Below are 20,348 nucleotides of genomic sequence, written 5' to 3'. Positions count from 1 at the left end.
CCCTGCACAGCCCCGGCTCTGTAACACGCACCTCTGTGCAACTGCAGGATGGAGACATGCTGGCACCCAGAGGAGAGGCGCCTGGGGAGCAGGCGGTGTAGGAAAGCAAACACACCTGTGCCTATTGTGGCCAAGCAAGAACAAGTCTGTGCCAGAGAACAAGTAATGCCAGCAGTGGCCAGAGAAGCAGCACAGGTGGGAAGGACATGGCTTGCAGGGGGATCAGCGTTTGCTCCCATCTGGGAGAGATGGTGGCTGTTCTCTCGGTTCAAGATCCCCACCAGGCCACCCTGTGCAAGAACAGCAACAGCCTTCACCTCCAAAGCTCCTTCCTCACCTCTAAAGCGGCACATTCATGGGAAGAAAGGAGCTCAGCACCCTTAGCCAGAGAAAAGGTACTTCAAAGGCTGGCTTAAGATCTGACAAATTTGCCAAACATCCCAAATCCAGGCCAGGATCTCGCTGCTCTCAGGCACAGTGAGAACACTTGGAGCTGCCGTCCTCTTTAAGCTCATCCACTCTCACAGAGTGGATGAGAAAAGCTTTGTATGAAGCTTCTGTATGTCAGAAGAAATTACTGCTTTTGCATCATTAGTACAAGGTAAAGCAAGTTAATGATTCATCCCACACAATACAAATACACCTTCATCTTCATTAATTGTACTTTCTCACAGGATCTCATTCCTGACAACCCCACAGTTCACAGGGAATTTGTGTCTGGGCCCCTGACATGCCTACAGCAGGAGAGCAAAGAAACGAGGCTGAAGATGGCAGAAAACCTCCTGTTAATCATTTTTCATTTTAAAGAGCTTACAATGTTCTTGGTCTGTAGAGACAAGACCAACCCTTGCCCAGCCAGACTCCTGCTCTTCCCACAGGGCTGAGGGGACCCAAAGAGGCTGGAGAGAGAAGGGAAGGGAGACAGACCTGCTCTTCCAGCACAGCCAACCAAGGTTTTCTTAGGGACACTGGTTTCCAAAAAATGTGCAACAGCTTAAAAAAAAACACCCAAAAACCACCTGGGTTTATCCATCTTTTCCCTACAAAGCCATGCCACTCTTGGTTGGAGGTATCACAAGATCAGGAGCCAGGTCAGTCCTTGCAGCAAGGGGCTGTCCTGCCCAGGATGATAAGAAATGAAATCAGAGCTCAAGGGTGATGTTGCAATGCCAACAAAGAGGAGGGGGCTGGCTGGACACTTGCATACCCAGACTGGGACCCCATCAGGCTCCCCAGTGTCTTTGGGCCAGGTGTAGGGACCCATCTTCAAACCAAGGAGTCACAACTGCCCTCTGTCCGAGCAGAAAGCCATCTCAGAGGTACCCACCTCCCAGCAGAAGACCTTCCACGGACCTGACCCCAACACAGCGCTGGCCTCCTTCCCAAAGGAGACAGAGGTGCCCCGGACTGTGTCTGGGAGCCCACCCTTGGGTGGCTGTTGTGCAACGGCAGTGTGTAATCAGAAGGTAAATAACAGCGTGCACCCTCAAAGCACCAGCAGAGCTGCATGGGCATTGGCTTCCCTGCCCTCACGTGGGGTGGTGCTCACCTGCCAGAGTTTTTGGATGCTATTCCTTTAAGGCACAACAGGTGGAAATCCAGGGCTAGAGGTACAAGGAGTATTTAAAACAGCCTGGCACGGCCAGAGCCTGTGTCCGGCTGTGGCAGGGAGGCAGGACACTCACAGAAGGTCCTGGGCTGGGCCACCGAGACACCAGCAAACCCAGGAGCGTTCTGGCTGAAAGGAAAAGCAAGTACGAAACAGTCTGCAGAAGTAACTCGGAGTGTAAGTAATGCCTCTTCGTTGTCTTTCTGAAATGCAAAATCTTTTGTGCTACCACTTTGAGGTGGGGAAGGAGAAGAATGAAAGTCTTGAGACACTTCTAAGGACTCCTCCTCGCACACGTGGGGAGGGAAGCAGCAGCTCCGCACCAGCAGCGAGTAGGTGTGCAGGTCTTGCTGGTGGGGAGGCTGATTTCTGTTAAAAGAAGGTCAGAGGCATGGGATCAAGCTAATGATGTTTATATTTTCTTCTCTGCAGTCAATTTTTAATCTTTCTTTTCTGGAAAAATGTTAATTATCATTACAGTGTTTGCATTAAATTTGAAGGTAGAAAATAACAAATGTTAGTAAATATTGCTGTAGTAATCTAAACTGTTGCAACTCCATCTGTGATCATTCCAGTCTTCTGAACCACAACGTGGAGACAGTTGTCGGGATGCAGGTTTTGAAATTTAAGAAAAGAATTGCTGCAGTTATATTCTAAATGAGCTCTGAAGAGCTATCAAGTTTACACAGTGGAAAGGAAGATAAATGGATACTGGAGCGTAAGCAAAGGGGATATACGCGAAATAAAAAAAAGATGAAATAAGAGGAAGCTGGCAGACTCCTTTCACGCTTAGGCCAGCAGCAAAGGGGTGGCTTTCTGCACACCTGAATTCTTATTCTTCAGAGGAAACATTCACATTGGACTTTTAATATTTTTCATCCAAAGTACAGAGAGACACTACCTCCTCGTAGCCACCGTGCTGCTGTTAGTGACACATGTGCTGGCACTACCCATCCGTCCAGCAGCTGTCACTGTACAGACCGTGGCTGCACTGTGAGTTCCTGCAATATGAGTAGTGTTAGACTAGAAAAATAGTTGAACAGCGTCAAAGTTTGTTTCACTTTCCAGACCAAGAGACAAACAAAAAGCAAGACACAAGTGAACCGTGACACTCTTATCTGAAAAGCAACAAGGTGGTGCACAGGGCATCTAACAGCTTAAAAGATAAAATTATGTCACAAGGTAGCGTATGGTATACCTCACAGCTTCAAGGGACGTAACATTAGGCCAGCAGCACTATCTCAGCAGGAATTTCAGACACTGCCATGAGGGCTGCCTGATCATTGTTTTTCATTTGTTTTCCAGAACATATTGCTCATGGGACAGTATTTAAATGGCACTTACAAGTATTCTTAGCTAGGAGTGTCACAAGTACTGCAGAAATTCCTGAAAACTGTGATTTCTTAGTAAACCCTGATAATCTTCAGTAAGATCTGCCTAGCTGTTTCTACCCACTGCATCACAAAATTAGCATCTCCTATTTATTCGGTCCATACTGTAAAGGAGGCATCAGTTCGGAACGTGAAAGACTTCTTTTCTGTATGTGTTTAGGTCAGCTTGATCTTTTATCTTCAAGTTGATTGCTTGTTCAGAACTCCATGAAAATGGAGTGGATCAGTGGCTTTTCCCCGTCCCACTACAGCAAATAAAACTTGCAGTAAGGTGATCCATGCAGCCATCTCGATGGGCAGGGTAAAGGTGTAGATAGCCCCAGTTCTGTGCAGCAAGAAGGCTGTTGCTGTGCTCTTCTTCCAGGCACAGAAGTCATCAGCTCCTCCGTAAATCACCCCTAGCACATGTGCCAGTGCTGCTCCTCACAGCATAACCCCTGATGCTGCTGCTCAGCACTGCCTGTCTCTTCAACAGTTTGCATCTGTCCAGCTTTGTGGCATTAGTGGGCTTTGCTTCAAAAGGCTTTGAAGGAAAAGATTTCTATAATTTACCCCATTCTATGCGTTATTATTTCTCAAATACTTGAATAACAGTAAACACTCCACAAAACAGGAGGACAGTGTGACAACCGAATCCTCATGTTTCATTGATCCCATGGCTCGACCTTGGTGCCGGTCATTGCCAAGAGCAATAGTTAATAGCTAATGGATTGGACCGCGCTGATCCCTGGCAAGCTGCATTAGGAGCATCCAGGTTTCTCAGAGCCCAGCCTTGCAGCTGAGTCAGCAGAATTTGGGAACTGAACTCTGGTATTTCATACCCAGCAAGAGCAGCTGCTTTGCTGGGGTTTGCGTAACTCCGAGCTCAGGTCCTGATCTCTTTCAAATGCTTATAAATCCAAAGATATTGCTGAGAGAGATATGACTGAATCACAGAAGCACCGTAGAAGCCCAGGTCCTGCAACGAACGGGATTTAGAAGAGCTAACCTGGTCAGAGAGCACTTTCTGCTGGAAACCTGAAAATACTATCTTAAAATTTAGATGCATCTAGCGCTGGAGGGGAAGGTGATGTTCCCAAGCCAGGCCGACCCTGCAGTGCTTTCAGCATGGAGGGATCTGAGGAAGTGTCCAAGTCGACTGAGAAACCCAGTCCCAGGAGGTCTCACACCACAGTGACCTGCCTCCCACCACCCTGCAAAAGCACCACCAGCCACTTCTGTGGCTGGAGAAACACTGAAGATGTGGTCCATGTAAGCAAGAGAGACTGACTGTGGGTCTAACCCCCCCCGGAGCTTTACGTACAGCATTCAGATTTCTTTGTCACTCTGTGGAGGTATAACGCAGCGAGGTTTAAGAGCACAGCAATGTACCAAATCGAAACAGAGAGCGTTATCCATTTTCAAGATGATACAAAGACAACAAAACCATTTAGCTGTCCTGAGTTGGAAAGCAAGAAAAAAGGTCATTATGTTGCAGAGGACCTTGTAATTTTTCCATTTGCATGGCTGCTCACACCAAACCCATGCTGCGGGGGGTCCGTGTCTCACCCAGCACTAACCAGCACATGCACACACCAAGGTCTCATGCATGTCGGTGGTAGGAAGAAACACGACAAAATCCAAATTATGCAAGCATGTTACAAGTTGTAATGAGTTTTAACCTGTCGCTATAGTATAGATATTTGGGTTTCATTTATGCTTGAACCCTTTCCAGGTTTCACATGCACTCACACACCCCCACGGGCGCTCTGGGTGGGGGTTTCAGCAGCCCTTTCCTGGGCTCACAGTCACAAATACAGCAACTCAAGCTAAGCATGGAAATAGGCAACTAGGAGAAAGTTAATGCCATTTACCTGGCAATGGCTATTTCTCCTGTTTTAAAGCATATTAAAACTAAATATTTTGACTTGTTAGTATCAATCTTGCTAATGATTATCCTATCCTGTTCTGTTCTGGTTTGGGGTGATATAATTCTTTGAAATCCCTGTTGCATTGCACACACAAACACAGCAGCATTCTGCAAACAGCTGGAGAGCATGGAGCCACCCCCGCCTGGCAGAGCATCCCGGACAAGACAATGCCATTGCCCTCACCTTGGTGACACTGGTGTCCAGAGGCCAGAGTTCAGAATGGAAAGCTCGTGCACCAACGTGCAAACTCCCAGCTCCTGAATTCAGCTGGAATACTGGTTTTGTGCTCTAAAACCTTCAAAACCTGTCAGATCAGGTCAGGGAAGGAAGCCAGCAGCGTTGGTGATGCAAAATGAAAGTAAATACACAAAACCAAGATTTGGATTGTAGCTTAAAAAAAACCAACCAAAACCAAACAAAACCAAACAAAAACAAAGAAAGAGGAGTACAGCCACAGCCCACAGCTGGTAGTAATCCAAAGGCAGCCGACTTGCAACACGGACTTTGCAAACACCAGACACATTCACGCGGCGCAAAGCTTTCCCCACAGCTGCTTCTCTGCCAGCCCTGCACAACGAGGGGAGATGGGGGCAAATTAAAACTGCAAAGTTTTAATCCCCCCTTGCCATCACCTATCAAAATGTTTTAAACTAACCACCGGGACGGCTCGCCAGCCTGCGGCAACTGGCCCAACAGCGTGGGCGAGCTGAAGGCCAAAATGCCAACAGGGGTGGCTGCCGAGCACGTTGCCAGCACCTTGCACCCACGGCTTCTTTGCCCTGTGCTGCAGAGCAGCTTTTTGGAGACACCATCCCGGCAGGGATAACTGGGCACCCTCCCAACCAGTCCATTGCACTGCCTTGCAGACAGTTTCTCACTAGGTTTCCTAATGCATCAGGTTTAAGACAGCAGCATCGTTGCTTGCATAGACATACGTGGCACAGATCCTGCATCCACGTTTCCCCCAGCCTCTGTGATCCCTCCTGCCTGGCAGCTCTGGTGCTCCGATGGCCATGCCAAGTGGGCTGTGGGCACCAACCCACAGTGTCATGCACATCAGCTACCAGACAAGGTCCTGGCAGCCTGTCCTGCTGCAATGTGCTAGGATGAGGTTTTCACTGCAGAAGAGGTTTCCAGTGTCCCTCTGTCTGTGGGCATACCATGGTCTCATGTGCCCAGTCCTTCTTGCTCCAAGAGCCATCCGAGATCCAATGCAGGCACCTGGACACGCAGGTCAGTGCCTGCAAGAAGGGGAAGCAGGAGATGTGGACAAGAGCAAGAAGGGGAACCCAGTGTGACATCAGATCCCAACCCAGCCACGTCACCCAGCCCCCAGGCAAAACCAGTGCAGGAGCATCAGCCACCTGCAAAGTCAGTGCAAGTGCTCCCGTATGGGGTGACCAAAGGCAGCTGGAAAGTTTTGGGAGCACTGCATAAGCTTCATGCTTTGTGACAACCACCAGACCCCACCTGGACTTAGGGAAACCTTCCTCTGAAGCCACTGGCGCTGCCGGAGTCAGAAAGCACATACTGATATGGTTGTGCATCTGTATATAGAGCCCAAAATGAATCCTTATCTCCACTGCCAGCTCCAGGAATCATTTCACCAATGCTGCAGCAAAGGAGCACTGGGGTTTTTCCCCTCTCCCTACTCCTTGAAAGTTAGGATAGACTGGTGAGAAGCTGCAGCTGAGTGGCAGAAGTACAGGCTGGGCACAGGCGCTTCACCCTCTCCAGCACACTCACGTTAAGCTTGTTTCCCAACCGCTCTGGAGATGGCATACATGGCATTTCCCTCTGGTTTCAAGCCTCTCGACTCTTCTACAGCCCCCTGCAAACCTCTGCTGTCCCATCTCCTCTGTCCTTTCAACTCCCCCTCCATCTGCAGAAGCACGAACACAAATCACTTGCACAGTCACTTACTTGCGCTCCCTTTCATATGAGCTCAGCAGCCTTTTCTCTTCCCTGCAGCTCTGAGGTTTAGACCTTGAGCTCTGACTAGAGGCAGCACATCCAGCAGCGAAAGTTCATTGAAAGCAAGGACGAACAGCTTGATGAAAGTCTCCTCCAGCAACTCAAACAGCTCTTGCCTGATGCAGAGTGACCTGCAAAGCCCATTTGCACCATTTTTGCAAGCTAGGAAGTGCCGCTGCCCCAGCACAACACGGACCTGGGAGCAGGAGGGGGTTTCCAGCCACCCAGCTCCGTGGATGATCAGCGTGACAGTTCAGCACAGATTTTTACATAACTGGTAGCTGGGCTGGCTCAGACTTGCTGTACGTGGGAGTTTTCTCCATTCATTCAGTGACTGGGGGAAGGTTTTCACAGCATTTGAGGTAACGAGACTAGGGACAACTCAGAGCTGCAGATGCTGGTCATGTGAGCACGCAAGAATCGCTGCTCTTGTGCGGGCACAAGTGCACATGTCCTCAGAGATAGAAGGGTAAAAATTCTTTCCTGCTCTAACATGCATACGAGGACCCTGATGCCAGCACTCCTGCATGCATCTTTCTTGACACAGATATCTTTTTTTTTTTTTTTTTTTTTTTTTTGAAACAAAGGTCTTGGTAACCCTTCCCTACCTGACAAGATGATGTTGCCTGTAACCCTGAAGTAGCCATTTGCTTTGGGAATGAATCAGACTAACCAATTATTCAAATTTTGCCAAGAAGGGGAAAGCTGAACTGGGATGCTGCCTTCACTGGAGGGCAGAGAGGTGACCATCAGCCAGAGGAACTGCTCTTAGCACGGGGCAAATATCAAGGCCCTTTTTGTGCCATATTGTTTGCTTTCTACAGAATATGTTATGCTTGTCTTGCTGGCTCCTTCTGGAATGTGTTTGAAAGAGCATTTTTCATGCTCAGTGAGTTAATTATTAGCCCTGGACAAGTGACCACTGAGCAATTATAAATCACAATACAAGGAAGAAAGAACAACAGAACACCATTCATCTCAACACGGAAATAAGCCTTTTTCTTCTACCAGGAATTACCCTTAATAAAATTGTGTCACTTGACGCCTTGAAATCAAATTCCTCTACGTTTTTATAAAGGCTTTCTTTGACACCCAGCATTTATCTGGCGCTTGGGTAGGCAGGCAGGCAGCAGCCATGCTCAGGTAACGCACATTTCCACCACCAAACCCACTGGCACACATGGTTCAGGCTGAAGAAAACAGTTCAGTGAGTTAAGAGCTTCGGCTTCCTCTGGCCATCACTCAGCCCAGAACAAGGGGAAGGTCAGAAATATTCACCCTGAAGACTATGGACACGTTTCCAGAGACAGGCGGTTGGGTTTGGCATGCCCCAGTAACCATCACTGAGCCCTGGCCAAGGGTTAATGGTGGCACAGAAGGTTTGGGTGGCTGTACAGGTGCGACAGGGCTTTACTGGGTGTAAGTCTGATTCTTGGAGGGGTGGGTGCAAGCGGTAAATCCTTGCATCTCACCAACTTTAGCAGCAGTTGGGGAAAGAAAAAAAAAAAAAAAAGAGGTAATATTACCCTTTCTCTCTTTTGCATGTCCTTGAGGAGACCAGGGAAATAAAGAACAGTAATTAAACACTGGCTCCCACAGGAACTCTGCTTGATGATGAGGAAGAAATTTTTACAGTGAGGTTGGCAAGACACTGGCACCATTGCCCAGAGCAGCTGTGGGTGCCCCATCCCCAGAAGGGTTCAAGGCCAGGTTGAACAGGACTTGGAGCAACCTGGGCTGGTGGCAGGTGTCCCTGCCCGTGGCAGGGGGCTTGGACTAGTTGACCTTCAAATGTCCTTTCCAAACCAAGCCATTCTGTCAGAGCAGCTTTCCCTAAGGAGTGGTTTTGGCACCCAGGCTCACAAGTGAACAAGCCTTCCTTTCACTGTGTGGACAACACTGAAAGAAAACATGACCCCAGCTATTAAACAATTAAAAGCAGCAATATCTCCTGGCAAGGGCCAAGTGAGCAGTTGAGCTCCGGATTGCCCCCTGACCCTCATGCCTGCCAGGGCTCAGTGGCTTTTGGACCATTTTTGGACTTCAGCCTTGCCATGGGCTGATCTGGCTTACAAGTGTAAAACCAGATACCACTTCTGATTCTGAATCAAGTCTCTTCTGGTTTGGCCAGAATTGCTTTTTATGCTGTGCACACTGCTGCTGCTGCCTGCCCAAGGGACATTGCCAGAGCAGAGTGCCCCAGGGACAGATATGTTGGTGGCTTGCAGGCATTGCGTTAACCAAGTTCGTCATAAGAACAGCTCCCCTCAATTTACAGAAGGGGAGACTGGTGTTGCCATGAGACCCACGGGCAGTCGTGATGCCATGCAGCAACACAGGCAAGAGCAGTGTTTTCAGCTCCCTCTTCCCCATGCAACTGCTGGGCAGAAGGGATTAAACGCTATATTCTCTCTAGCTCAAGTAGCCACAGCCCTGGTATCCTCCAGACATGAGGCGATTAGATTACTTGATCAGTTAACTTAATCATTTTGCAAGTATGATTTTTTCACCAACGTCTGTGCCTTTTCCAGGGAATGCAAGAAAAATGCCTGCACTGGCATTCGTCTTGCTGCTCGCCTTCCTCCCAGCTGAAACTGTAAGCGGCAGATACAACCCCAAGGCAGCAAGTAAGTGTAACCTGCCTGGGACACGGGTCCTGTGGGTGGCCTAAGACCAGAGGTGGCATCACTATTGGGGGAAGCAGGATTCAGGGTATCCCTACCCCATGGCTGCCATGGGACCTTTTGGACCACAGGGTGCTGCAGAGCCCTGGGTCCATGCTTGCACCGGTACCCCTGCCCTGCAGCCCGCTGGGGCTCGTGGCACAGCTGATGTTTACAGCCAGCGTGTTTTCCTCTTGCAGTCTCCAGCCCTGTGGTGGGCCCACAGCAGGTATACGGTCTGCTCAACGGGTCGGTTACCATCAAATGCTTCTACCCTCCCACCAGCGTGAACAGGCACGACAGAAAGTATTGGTGTAGGGAATCGACCACGGGCTGCATAACTGTTGTCTCCACCAACGGCTACACTGCTCCAGGCTACCAAGGCAGAGTCTCCATCACCAACTACCCGCAGGCAGAACACTTCCAGATTAACATCTCTGCGCTTACAGCAGCGGACACAGGCACCTACCAGTGTGGCATTGGTATCAATGGCAGAGGGCTCTCCCACAAAGTCAGTCTGGATGTTTCTGAAGGTAATCAGTTTGGGGGCTTTTGAAAGTATTATTTTCTTTAACTTTTCCCCCCTCTTTTTAATCAGGCTCCACAGATAGCCTGTCCAGTGTCTAAGAACTCAAGATGTTCCATGCATTCAGGAAAAAGCAGTTTTCATTTTCCCCTGTTTACAGAATGAATTTTTTGATCAAAAATCTGGCATAAAATCGGATTAACTAAACCTTATCTCAAGGTCACAAACACTGCTTAAAAACTGCTGACCTCTCCCAGCCACTAAAATTTAGGGAGATGCAGTCGGAGGGCAGAGCTGCCCATCACTCCGACGTGATCACCCCAGCCCACGGCTGAGGCTGTGCAAGCCAAGCCTGTGCACAAGTCCACGAGGGCACGGTGTGCAGGATGGCACCCCACCACCAGGCAAGGCTCAGGGTGCAGAGCATGGTGCAAACTCGTGGCACGGTCCTCAGCAAGAAGGCTTTGGGACAAACCGCACTACGAAGTGTGCAGTGGTACAGCAGAGACCTCAGCCCTGAAGTATGCGAGAAGCATGGGATGCAGCTGGGTGGACGGTGCTCTGGCCAGGAGTGGCATGTGGTCATGAAATACAGGAAAGCAGGGAGAAACCCCGTGCATAAAAAAAGCCTTCAGAGCTGCCCACGGTTACTGACGGAACAGGCAGTAGACCCTAACCGGTGTCTCTGTACGCACAGGGCCACACATACCCGAGGGAGCAGAGCTCTTCTATGTGAAGCTGCATGGCACCGTGACCATGTCCTGCAGCTTTGGGAATAACAGCGCGAGCATGAGGAAATTCTTGTGCAAGATGGAGAAAACCAGCTGCCGTACCATCGTCGATAGCAGTGGTGACGTTGACAAGGACTACATAGGGCGAGTTCTGCTGAGCAACGAGGAGCTTCCAGGCTCCTTCAGCATCGTGATAACTCAGATGGGCTGGGAAGACTCTGGCTTGTACCTGTGTGGGGTTGGCGTCTATGGGGAACAAGGAGAAACAAAGCAACTGGACGTGCATGTCTATGAGGGTAAGCACGCTCTTCCCAGTGTTTTTTTTCCTTTCATCTCTGCTTCTTTTTAGGAGTACCACTAGCAGTTTCACTTTATTTAACAAGAATTTGAATTTCCCTTTGCAGAGTGCTATGAGCCTATCCTCTTATCTCGAACACTTTTCTATTGATTTAACTATATGTGATGTACTACTACCGTCACTACTAAAGCTTGTATTAAGACTTAACCTTCCCAACAGCAGCTAACACTCTTCCCCAGTCTGGCTAGCCCAGGACTCCAGAAGACAAACTCTGCCCCCCAGTTTGAGACAAGCAAACTGTCTCTTCAAGTCTTGATTCCTTAAATGCCAAAACGACAGACTGAGAAAGGAGATCTACCCTTCCCCCAGCAAAGGGAGCAAAACTGAAATGTCAGTACATGATGGCAACCACCCAGTGAATTCGGGTTAAAGCAAAGGCCTGACAGACACTTTAGGGCCAATTTCTAACAATGCTAGGACAGCCTTCTGCCATCTGCACCCCTGAGCTTCCCCTAGCTGTGCTTCAGCTCTGATAGAACTTAGTCCCTTGGGAGGATGCCACACGGACAAGAGTTAAATGTGTACAGATGCTCATTACATTTTTTTATCTCCAGAGGCAAACTCTCCCCAAAGAACGCTCACAGTAACTGCAGTAAAAGGAGGTTCCGCAACTTTTCAATACAACTATATACCTATCAAAAAGTCCTCAGAGAAGTACTGGTGCAAGTGGAGAAACAACGGGTGTGCTCGGATCATAGACACCTCTGGGTTTGTGTCGGGCTTGTACGAAGGAAGGGTGGCCATGTACGACAGCCCAGTGAACTACACGGTCACCGTCATCCTGAACCAGCTGAAGGAGAGTGACAAAGGCTATTACTGGTGCATGACAGATGAGGAGAAGGAGCAGCAATCATCAGCTGAACTGAAGATCATTGAAGGTATGGGCTCGCGAGTTGGTGGTTTGCTGCCTGCTCAGGAGGTACAAAACCTCCCAAGCACCCAAGGGAGCAGATCTGGCTCTTCGGGAAGAGGTGCGAGATGCAGCTCTGAACTTTCATCCCATAAGGTGAAACGTTGTACCAATCCCCCCACCCCCCAACACACCTCATTAGCTTTAAAATGGAAACACAAGGTTTCAGTTTTATGGGAAAGTGTTCACAAAAGTTTCTCACGCAAGTATTTAAGCCTTGCAAACCCTGTCGTCCACACACACACATTCACTCAGAGGTGCACATAAAGCATCTTTAACGTTAACTCAGCTATGTAAGGAGCACTGTCCCTCAGAGGGACATCCCCTGATTCACCATCTCTAGCAGCACCACTGCCTGCCAGTTACCCTTCCCACCACAGAAGCCACTAACGTCAGCCTTGATGTTCTCTTTGCCCTTGCAGGAGAACCTGGGCTGCAGGGAAAGAAGGAAGTGGAGGCACGAGTGGGTTCACGGGTTGATTTAACTTGCTCTTACGGATGCAAGTACTACTCCTACCAGAAGTACTGGTGCAAGTGGAGCAGCACCAGCTGCACCCCCATGCTTGCTACTGACCAAAGGCAGCCGGGGCCAGACGTTACCTGTGACACTGACAACAAGACGGTTATCCTGAGCTTCAACTCGGTGGCAAAGACAGACGAGGGGTGGTACTGGTGTGGAGTGAAGCGCAACGGCCTCCTTGGGGAAACCATGGCAGTGCACCTGTGGGTGACTGAAGGTGAGCTCCGAGGCAGGGGCAGGCAGGGGGCTTTCCTGCTTCTCAGGGCTGGGAAGGACGCTGCTTTCTGCTGAGATAAACGTCCTCCCCATGGCCACTAGGCTGCAGCACCTCAAAACAGAAGCGTTGTCACCCAGGCAGCCTCCCAGGCTCAGCGCCGAGATCACCCTGACTTGGCACAACTTGTAGATGTTTTCATCTACACGTTGGCTTTTGCTTCCCCGTCGTAAAAAAAAAAACCCAACAAAACACCAGTCCAAAAATCCTTTCCTTCCACACCATTTTAACTTTCTAACTCTGTCCTGACAAATTATTGCTATTCCAATTTGTAATTAGTAAATTATGTAAAATAGCATTTCGCTTAAGCAACATCCGACACCTGTCAGGTGAAGGACTGCATGTAGTTCAGAGACATCTCGCTCCAAGGAGCTCATTATCTTAACAAACAGGAAAGCAGCAGGGAGCAGGAAAGCACAGACTATCACCAGCAATAAGGGGCCTAGTCTCAGCTTCGGCGCAATATTTTGGATTATTTTTTTTTTTCTCAAAGAGGAACAGTTAGAAGCAGAGGAAAAAGCATAGCACTAGATATCCCACAGGCAACTGTGCTAAGTGGATGGTGGTCAAAGCAGAACCAGAGAGAAACAGCCTCACTTCAGTGCCTTTGGTGGGTAGAATTAAAAGCAAACCAAGTATTCAGAATTTGTTCTGGAAATATTAGAGGCAGAACTTCGAAATGCAAGTCTTTTGGAAAAGTATACAGGTAGAGAGAGCCCGCTTGAGGTTTTTGCAATAAATTACTTGGAATGAGATTATTTCAGCTCTCTAAACCCCATCTTAAGGAGCCCCTCAGGTACAGCCAAAACCCACTTCAGTTCCACATAATGCCCCATTTGTTTCTGCGTTACCCCTCCACGCTGCTGCTCATGTGCCTTCCTTCCCTAGATGCGGGAAGCAGCACCAACCGCAACCTGGATGCTGACCCGGAGCTCCTGAATGTTGACCCCCCAGGCCACACCAAGAGTGACTTCATTCCCCAAGAGCGAGCCTCCAGCGATGCTGGGGTGCCAAGCGCAGATGCCTCAGGAAGGTTAGTTCCCTCCAAGCCTCTGTCACATATCATTTTTGCGAGGTCTGCCTTAACCCGTTATTGGTACTCTGCTCACACGCTGCACGTGCAAAACAAATTCTTGTCCCCACAGAACTTAGTGCAAAACACCACAGGAAAAGAAGAAAATTGTTACAACAAAAGGGAAGATGACTTGAAATTAATCTCTAGCTTGAGAAAATACAGTCCTAGAAGGGAACAATTAGAGATTCCAGGTACAGAAAAACCAATTGAAAACACTTCTGTCAAGATTAGAGAGCTTTCCCTCACACATTTATAACCAAACTGCTGATGTAGCTGGTTTTGGCACAATGTCTGTCCTACATTTTTATTTGTTTTTTGATTTTATGTGCTAGGATCCAGTTGGTTGATTAAATTGCATCATGCTCACTCAGATTTACCATCCTATACAGATTTTAGACTGCTAGACATTCATATACATTATTCAGTCTTGAATAATTAGAAAAAAATGCTTCTCAGCTTAGTGATCTATCTTTCCCTCCATTCCAGCTCTGAGCAAAGCCATGGCCCCAACGCACTTGTTTTAAGTTTGAGCTGTGCTGGCGCCGTGCTCCTGATCCTTGTGGTAGCTTTCGTCATTTTTAAATACCGGCAGCTGAAGAGATCTGGTGAGTCCCTGCCTTTTCTAGTCTCTCAAGAAATATCAGCAACATTAAGACAGAGGCGATACCTTGAGCATGCCATAGTCTCTGCTGGGATGAGCTGCTCCCACACCGAGCGATGGGCAGAGAAGGGACCCTGCTGCTCCCACTAACCCCACCCCTACAGCTCCAACACCCAGCACACAGGGTGTCTGGGCTGAGACAGAGACCACCCCTCCACAGGCTTTGCGCGTTGCGCTGCATGGTGCCCCCTTGCACAGGTGCCGATGCACTTGCACCAACGCTGAGCGAGCGCACAAGCTATTCACCTCCTCCCTCTTAACAGACCTGGTGTCCGTTGGGAGCTACAGGACGAACATCAGCATGTCAGACTTCGGAAGCGTGAAGGAGTACAGCGCAACCAATAACACCTGCGTGCCAGAGAGCCAGGAGACACGGATAGGAGAGGACGGTAGGTTTCCAACCGATGGACTGCTCTCCAGCCCCAGGGCAAGGGGTGCCGGGGAGAGCTTTGCAGCAGGACCCCACAAAAGCCACAGAAATGCCTGCCCACTGATGGCCCCCCAGCCTGACCCCTCCCTTCATCTCCCTGCAGAGCTCATCACCGCCGCAGCCCCCCCAGAAAGCACGGCCGAGACAAAGAAGGCAAAAAGGGTAAGAGGAGGCAGGAGGGAGCCCACTGACCTGGGAGACACCACCACAGTCCTGCAGCCTCTGCCAAAGGAGCTGCCTTTGGCCCAGGGGGCTTATTTATACCCAGGTGTTCTCCATCCTACCTGGATCCAGCCACCTGCTGCAGATCAGCCTCGGGGGGGGGGGGCGGGGCTTAACCCCTTCCTGACCCCATGGTTTAGCAGAGACAATAATAGCAGTCGCCTCATGTCAAACAGTACACTGACTCAGCCCAGGGAAGCATCAGAAGGTCGGAATGGGGTTGTTACCATCAGTATGAAACACTGGGATGAGCAGATGGCCAGAAGCCAGAGCGCGTCCCACCTCCCAGCCTTGCCCCCAAGTGGGCTGTGGGTCAGGGGGCAGAGGGAGGTCTCTGCCATTGCAAGGGCTGTGACTTGCTCCCGTGGCCCCTGCCTTGCCCTGCCTTCCCTTGCCTCCCCTCCCCTTGGCTAAGATCATGGTCAAGTGGCATGACTGAAGGTGCCAGACACAAGCCCTTCTTTTTAAAAGCCCCTGACCAAAGGCGATGTGCAGGAGTTGTAAGTGCCGAGAGCTGAACCAAGGCAATAAGGGAACTGTCAGGAGACAAGTAAAACCTGGCAGCTTTAGGACAGGTGAACTGGGTGCCAACACGCAGGGACAGGCATGCTACGGAGTCCCAAACCTGCAAACATGCAGGATCTTCCTGGTGCTCAGCAAAGCCACGATACCCTTGCATCAGTACCGGTGTGACCTGCTGGATTGTCCCACTCATCCAGTCTGCCCATGTCATCCCGAGAAGCTCACAGCCCACTGAACGCTGCCCTTTCCACCGCCACGTGCTGCTGTCCGTCCCCGGCCACGTAACAGTGTCCTCCTGTCCTTCCCCAGAGCTCCAAGGAGGATGCTGACCTCGCCTACTCCACCTTCCTCCTCACCTCCAGCAGCAAGGCGCAGGGCGGCACTGGGGGGGACAGCACTGCCCTGGCTGTGCCCCCCCCGGCCTGGGAGGACCAGATCTGAAGGCGAGAGACTGAGGCGGCAGCAACTGGGACCAGCTCTACCTCAAGGATCAGAGCAAGACATCAGCCAGCAGCGCTGTCTATTGCTACCACGCTTTGCTATAGCTTGACCTTTTTTTGCTTAAATGCAGCTTCGAGGGGTGATTTAGGAGGAATCGTTGGATGCCAAGCGGGGTGGCTGGGCTGGAGGCGTGGGTCTGAGCGAGCAGGTGGGACTGGGAAACGGCAGGAGCCCCAGTGGCTTAACCCCCCGACACCCCCAGCCCCACCAACACCCTTCTAACACGGTGGGCTCTCAGAGGCCAGAAGGCAAATTTTTTGAAATTCTCATTTTCTTTCAAAGGCAGCTGGAAAACCCTCTAGACCGGCGTCTCATGCTTTCGATTCCTCTAAGCTTGCTCATCCAGAGGGCAGTACCCGCAGACCAGACGTGGTCTGAAGTGGTTTTATGCACAAACAATAAAGAATAGCACTGGCTTTCAGCAGACGAGGGGGACTCGTGGGTCCGTGGGAGGGCACGGAGGGAGCACACCCAAAGAAACACAGTAAGAGTGCATTTGGGGGGGGGGGGGGGGGGGCTTTCTCCTCCTTTTACTGCAGGATTACAGCATCACATCTGGTGTTGCAAATGGCACAGGATGGTAGAAGAAACCCACAATTAATGGAGATAAACCAGAAAGGTTTTGAGTAATGTTTCACATATGCATTTCCATCAAGAGCAGGAATTGATCGCAGCATGACAAAGGCAATCAGGAGAGACTCCAGGACCTTGGGACAACTAGGTGAGGGATCAGGAGTACAAGGAGTGTTCTCCTCTATCCTTCCAGTTGCAGGGGATGATGAGGGAAGAAACAAGAAGAGCCAGCGGCTCAATACCTAGCTCCGAGCCTGGTGTCACCGGCAGAATTTGGGTTTTTTTTGATCATGGGTTGGTTTACACGACATCAGGCCTGCTGGCAACCAACAGGGTACACCTCTCTCAAAAGGGGGAAAAGGATCTTTGCACAGGAGTTAGCAGGGCTCGTTGCAAGAGCTTTAAACCAGATTTGAAGATGGAAAAGGGTAAAATCAGGGTTACTAGAGACAAGCCTGGGGGTGGCACGCGAGTGTTTGAGGACAGTGTGCTAGCGAGAGCCTTCTGTCTGCCATCTCAGTGGAGGTAGGGGACGGAGATCCATGCAGCAGCAAAGACACAAGGGTTATTGATGTGTTACAAACCACAGAAGCACCTCAGAATGGTCATGTAGGAATTAGGGGTTCTCCCCCGAGAAAGGCAGTGGGATCAGCAGCCCAGCAGAAGCGCATCTGCACCGATGCATGGTGCACGGGCAACAGGCAGGAGGAGCCGAAAGCTGTTGTGCAGCAGGAAAAACAAAATGTCATGGAAACATGGTGGGATGACTCACACAAACGGAGTGCTGCAATGGATGGCTACAAACACTTCAGAAGAGCTAGGCAAGGGAGGAGAGGTGCTGGGGTAGCCCTGCACGTTAGGGAGTGTTCTGATTGTCTGGTGCTTAACGATAGGGTTGAATATTTATGGGCAAGAATCAGTGGGAAGGCCAGCAAGGCAGATATCATGGTGGGAGTCTGTTATAGACCACCCAACCAGGATGAAGAGGCAGGCAAACTATTCTATAAGCAGCTGGGAGAGGTCTCACGAGCTCTAGCCCCTGCTCTCAGGGGAGACTCCAGCCCACCAGATGGCTGCTGGAAATAAAACACAGCGGAGAGGAAACAGTCTCGGAGGTTCCTGGAGTGTCCGTCTGTGCTCAGCACTGGTGAGGCTGCACCTCAGATGCTCTGTTCGGTTGTGGGTCCCTCACTGCAAGAAAGACATTGAGGGGCTGGAGCGTGTCCGGAGACGGGCAACGGGGCTGGTGCAGGGGCTGGACCATAAGTCTGGTGAGAAACAGCTGAGGGAACCGGGGGTGTTCAGCCAGGAGAGGAGGAGAATGGGGGGGGGGACCTGACCCCTCTCTCCAACTGCCTGACAGGGGCTGTAGCAAGGCGGGGGTCGGTCTCTTCTCCCAAGTGACAAGCGCTAGGATGAGACGAAATGGCCTCAAGTTGCACCAAGGGTGGTTTAGATTAAATATGAGGAAAAAAAAACCTCTTCACCAAAAGGCTTGTCAAACATCAGAACGGGCTGCGCAGGGATGTGGTGCAGTCAGCATCCCTGGAGGTGCTGAAATGACATGTAGATGTGGCACTCAGGGACATGGGTTAGTGGTGGCCTTGGCAGTGCTGGGTTGATGGCTGGACTGGACGATCTTAAAGGCCTTTTCCAACCTAAACACTTCTATGATTCTGCGAATCATATGATATGATACATATGACATATGTACAACATATATACATATGATACATACACACATATGGCAACCTGTTATCACCCTGTAGAGCTGATTAGGCGGTAGACACCGGTGTTCACTGGCACTGTGTCCATCTGCACAGTACAGACCAACCTCCCCAGAGCAGCCAAACCAACAATCTCCCCTTTCTGACCTGGAGGCAGAACAACCGAGCCCAATCCGTGCTCCTCTGCCACGAAGCCACCCCACTAAGGGTGGACTTGAAAACCCACCCTTTGCTTCATAAGCCTGAGCCACACATCACTCACACATTTTCCCTGGCTGACTTCATGTTTCTCCAGGCAGAAACGAGGATGACTGTAATTAAATGTTGTCTCTTGGTCTTATTTTTGAGAGTGGATGACTAAACAGAGAAAGGCACTTTATGGATGCACGGATTTCCAAACAGCAGCACGACACTGCTGTCTGTCAGCAAGACGCTGGTTCGGAAAGCTGAATACCCCGCAGGTAAGGCAACATAGGAAGCAGCAATCATGAAGAAGTTGTGACAAAGCAGAGAAGCAATTTTCCCTGAATGGGCTGGGCTGGTTCCTGCCTGGCAAAGAGAGGGGCTGCGGAGGTGTCCGACAGGGCCAGAGCTGTTTGGGAGAGAAGGGGCAGAAACTGCACAGATAAATTCAAATTCCTGAGCCTGTGCTGCTTACGTGCAGCTCTGATAGCAAGCCATAAAATAGAGAGAATGAAGAGCATCACCCTGGCTAGTGTCTGACCTGACAGTGTTGCAGTAAGACCACAAGTATATTTCTGTCTTAGTAAAATATTAGCTACACTTTAAAATGAAAGCAGGATGGTAGCTCAGCAGGGTGCCAGGCAGTGCCTGTTTACATTAATCTACAGATGCTGAGTTTTCATAAAGGATAAAAGTCAAATTATTCCTGAATTATGGACCCGCCCCCAGTAAGTACTGGGTTCGCTGTGAGAGGTCGGGCAGCAGCTCCAACTGTACCTGTGTTCTCGGGGCTGCTCTCACATCCCCATTGCCCCAGTCAGCACCGACCGGCAGCAGGGCGAGGACCCCAGGCAGAAGGGTATAGCTCATCTGCCCCATCTCCTAGGCTGCACCCCCTCGGCAGCGTGGTGGGAAGGGGCTTGGATATTGGAAAAGGTGCGGAGGGGCCAGGACAGGTCTGTGCCCGCCCGGAGTTGCTGGAAATAGTGCAACAGAAAAGGCGTGCGCTTGGGAAGTGTCCCCAGGGGTGAGCAGTCGTGAAGCTGCAGGAGAAGGCTAAGGTTTGGAAATTTCTGAGAGGAGAAAACCCCTTTTGTTCTCCCTTGGCGTATCTGCTTCCTCTTCAGCCTGCCTGCCGGCATCCTTTGCACAGCTCCGCTCCTCCCGGGAGAGGTGCAGGGGTTGAGAAACATGGGTGAGCTGAGCATCGTGCCAGCCGGCTCTGCCTGCGCCCCTCAGCCCTAGCAGCTGCCTGCAGCTCCTGCTCCTCCCCACCGCTGCCACCTCCATCTGGCACCTCATTTCCAAAGGGGCACAGCCCTGGGCTGCTGCCGTGCCTTGTGGTAGGTGGGAAAGTGGAAAGTTACTGTTCTCCATGAAAACAGTAAAACATGCATGGAATGAGGCACACAACACTCTGCAGTGTATGATCAGTGAACTACGATCAGTAACAACAATTGTGACAGCGTGAGCTGGGGATGCTGAGTAAAACCCACGCTTCTTACTCAAGCTGTGACCCAAAGCCCACCACAATCAATGGAAAGGTCCACAGGGACCCCATCAAGTATCCCCATCTCCTTCACCAGAC

The 20,348-nt window shown here is 50.3% G+C and overlaps 2 protein-coding genes across 2 annotated transcripts in view; one reads left to right on the top strand and one right to left on the bottom strand.

The window, feature by feature from the left end:
• The window catches only part of PFKFB2 (6-phosphofructo-2-kinase/fructose-2,6-biphosphatase 2), a 62,818-nt gene extending 55,693 nt beyond the window's left edge, over nt 1-7,125 (bottom strand). Inside the window, exon 1 of the mRNA XM_056361748.1 lies at nt 6,834-7,125. Coding sequence (XP_056217723.1) covers nt 6,834-6,849 — 16 coding nt within the window. The 5' untranslated portion in view covers nt 6,850-7,125. The remainder of the gene's footprint in view (nt 1-6,833) is intronic.
• On the top strand, nt 73-16,703 carry LOC130159757 (polymeric immunoglobulin receptor-like). The gene is made up of 11 exons (XM_056361735.1): nt 73-1,786; nt 9,416-9,511; nt 9,748-10,080; nt 10,771-11,100; nt 11,717-12,040; nt 12,495-12,809; nt 13,755-13,899; nt 14,428-14,546; nt 14,866-14,991; nt 15,136-15,194; nt 16,086-16,703. Exons 2-11 carry the CDS (start codon nt 9,430-9,432, stop codon nt 16,215-16,217), a joined length of 1,965 nt encoding a protein of 654 aa, XP_056217710.1. The 5' UTR covers nt 73-1,786; nt 9,416-9,429; the 3' UTR covers nt 16,218-16,703.
• Nucleotides 16,704-20,348: the final 3,645 nt, after the last annotated feature.

The sequence above is a fragment of the Falco biarmicus genome, chromosome 16, assembly GCF_023638135.1.
Source record: "Falco biarmicus isolate bFalBia1 chromosome 16, bFalBia1.pri, whole genome shotgun sequence".
NCBI classification, from domain to species: domain Eukaryota; kingdom Metazoa; phylum Chordata; class Aves; order Falconiformes; family Falconidae; genus Falco; species Falco biarmicus.
The sequence above is the reverse complement of the archived record's forward strand: the minus strand, read 5'-3'. Positions and strand labels throughout refer to the sequence as shown.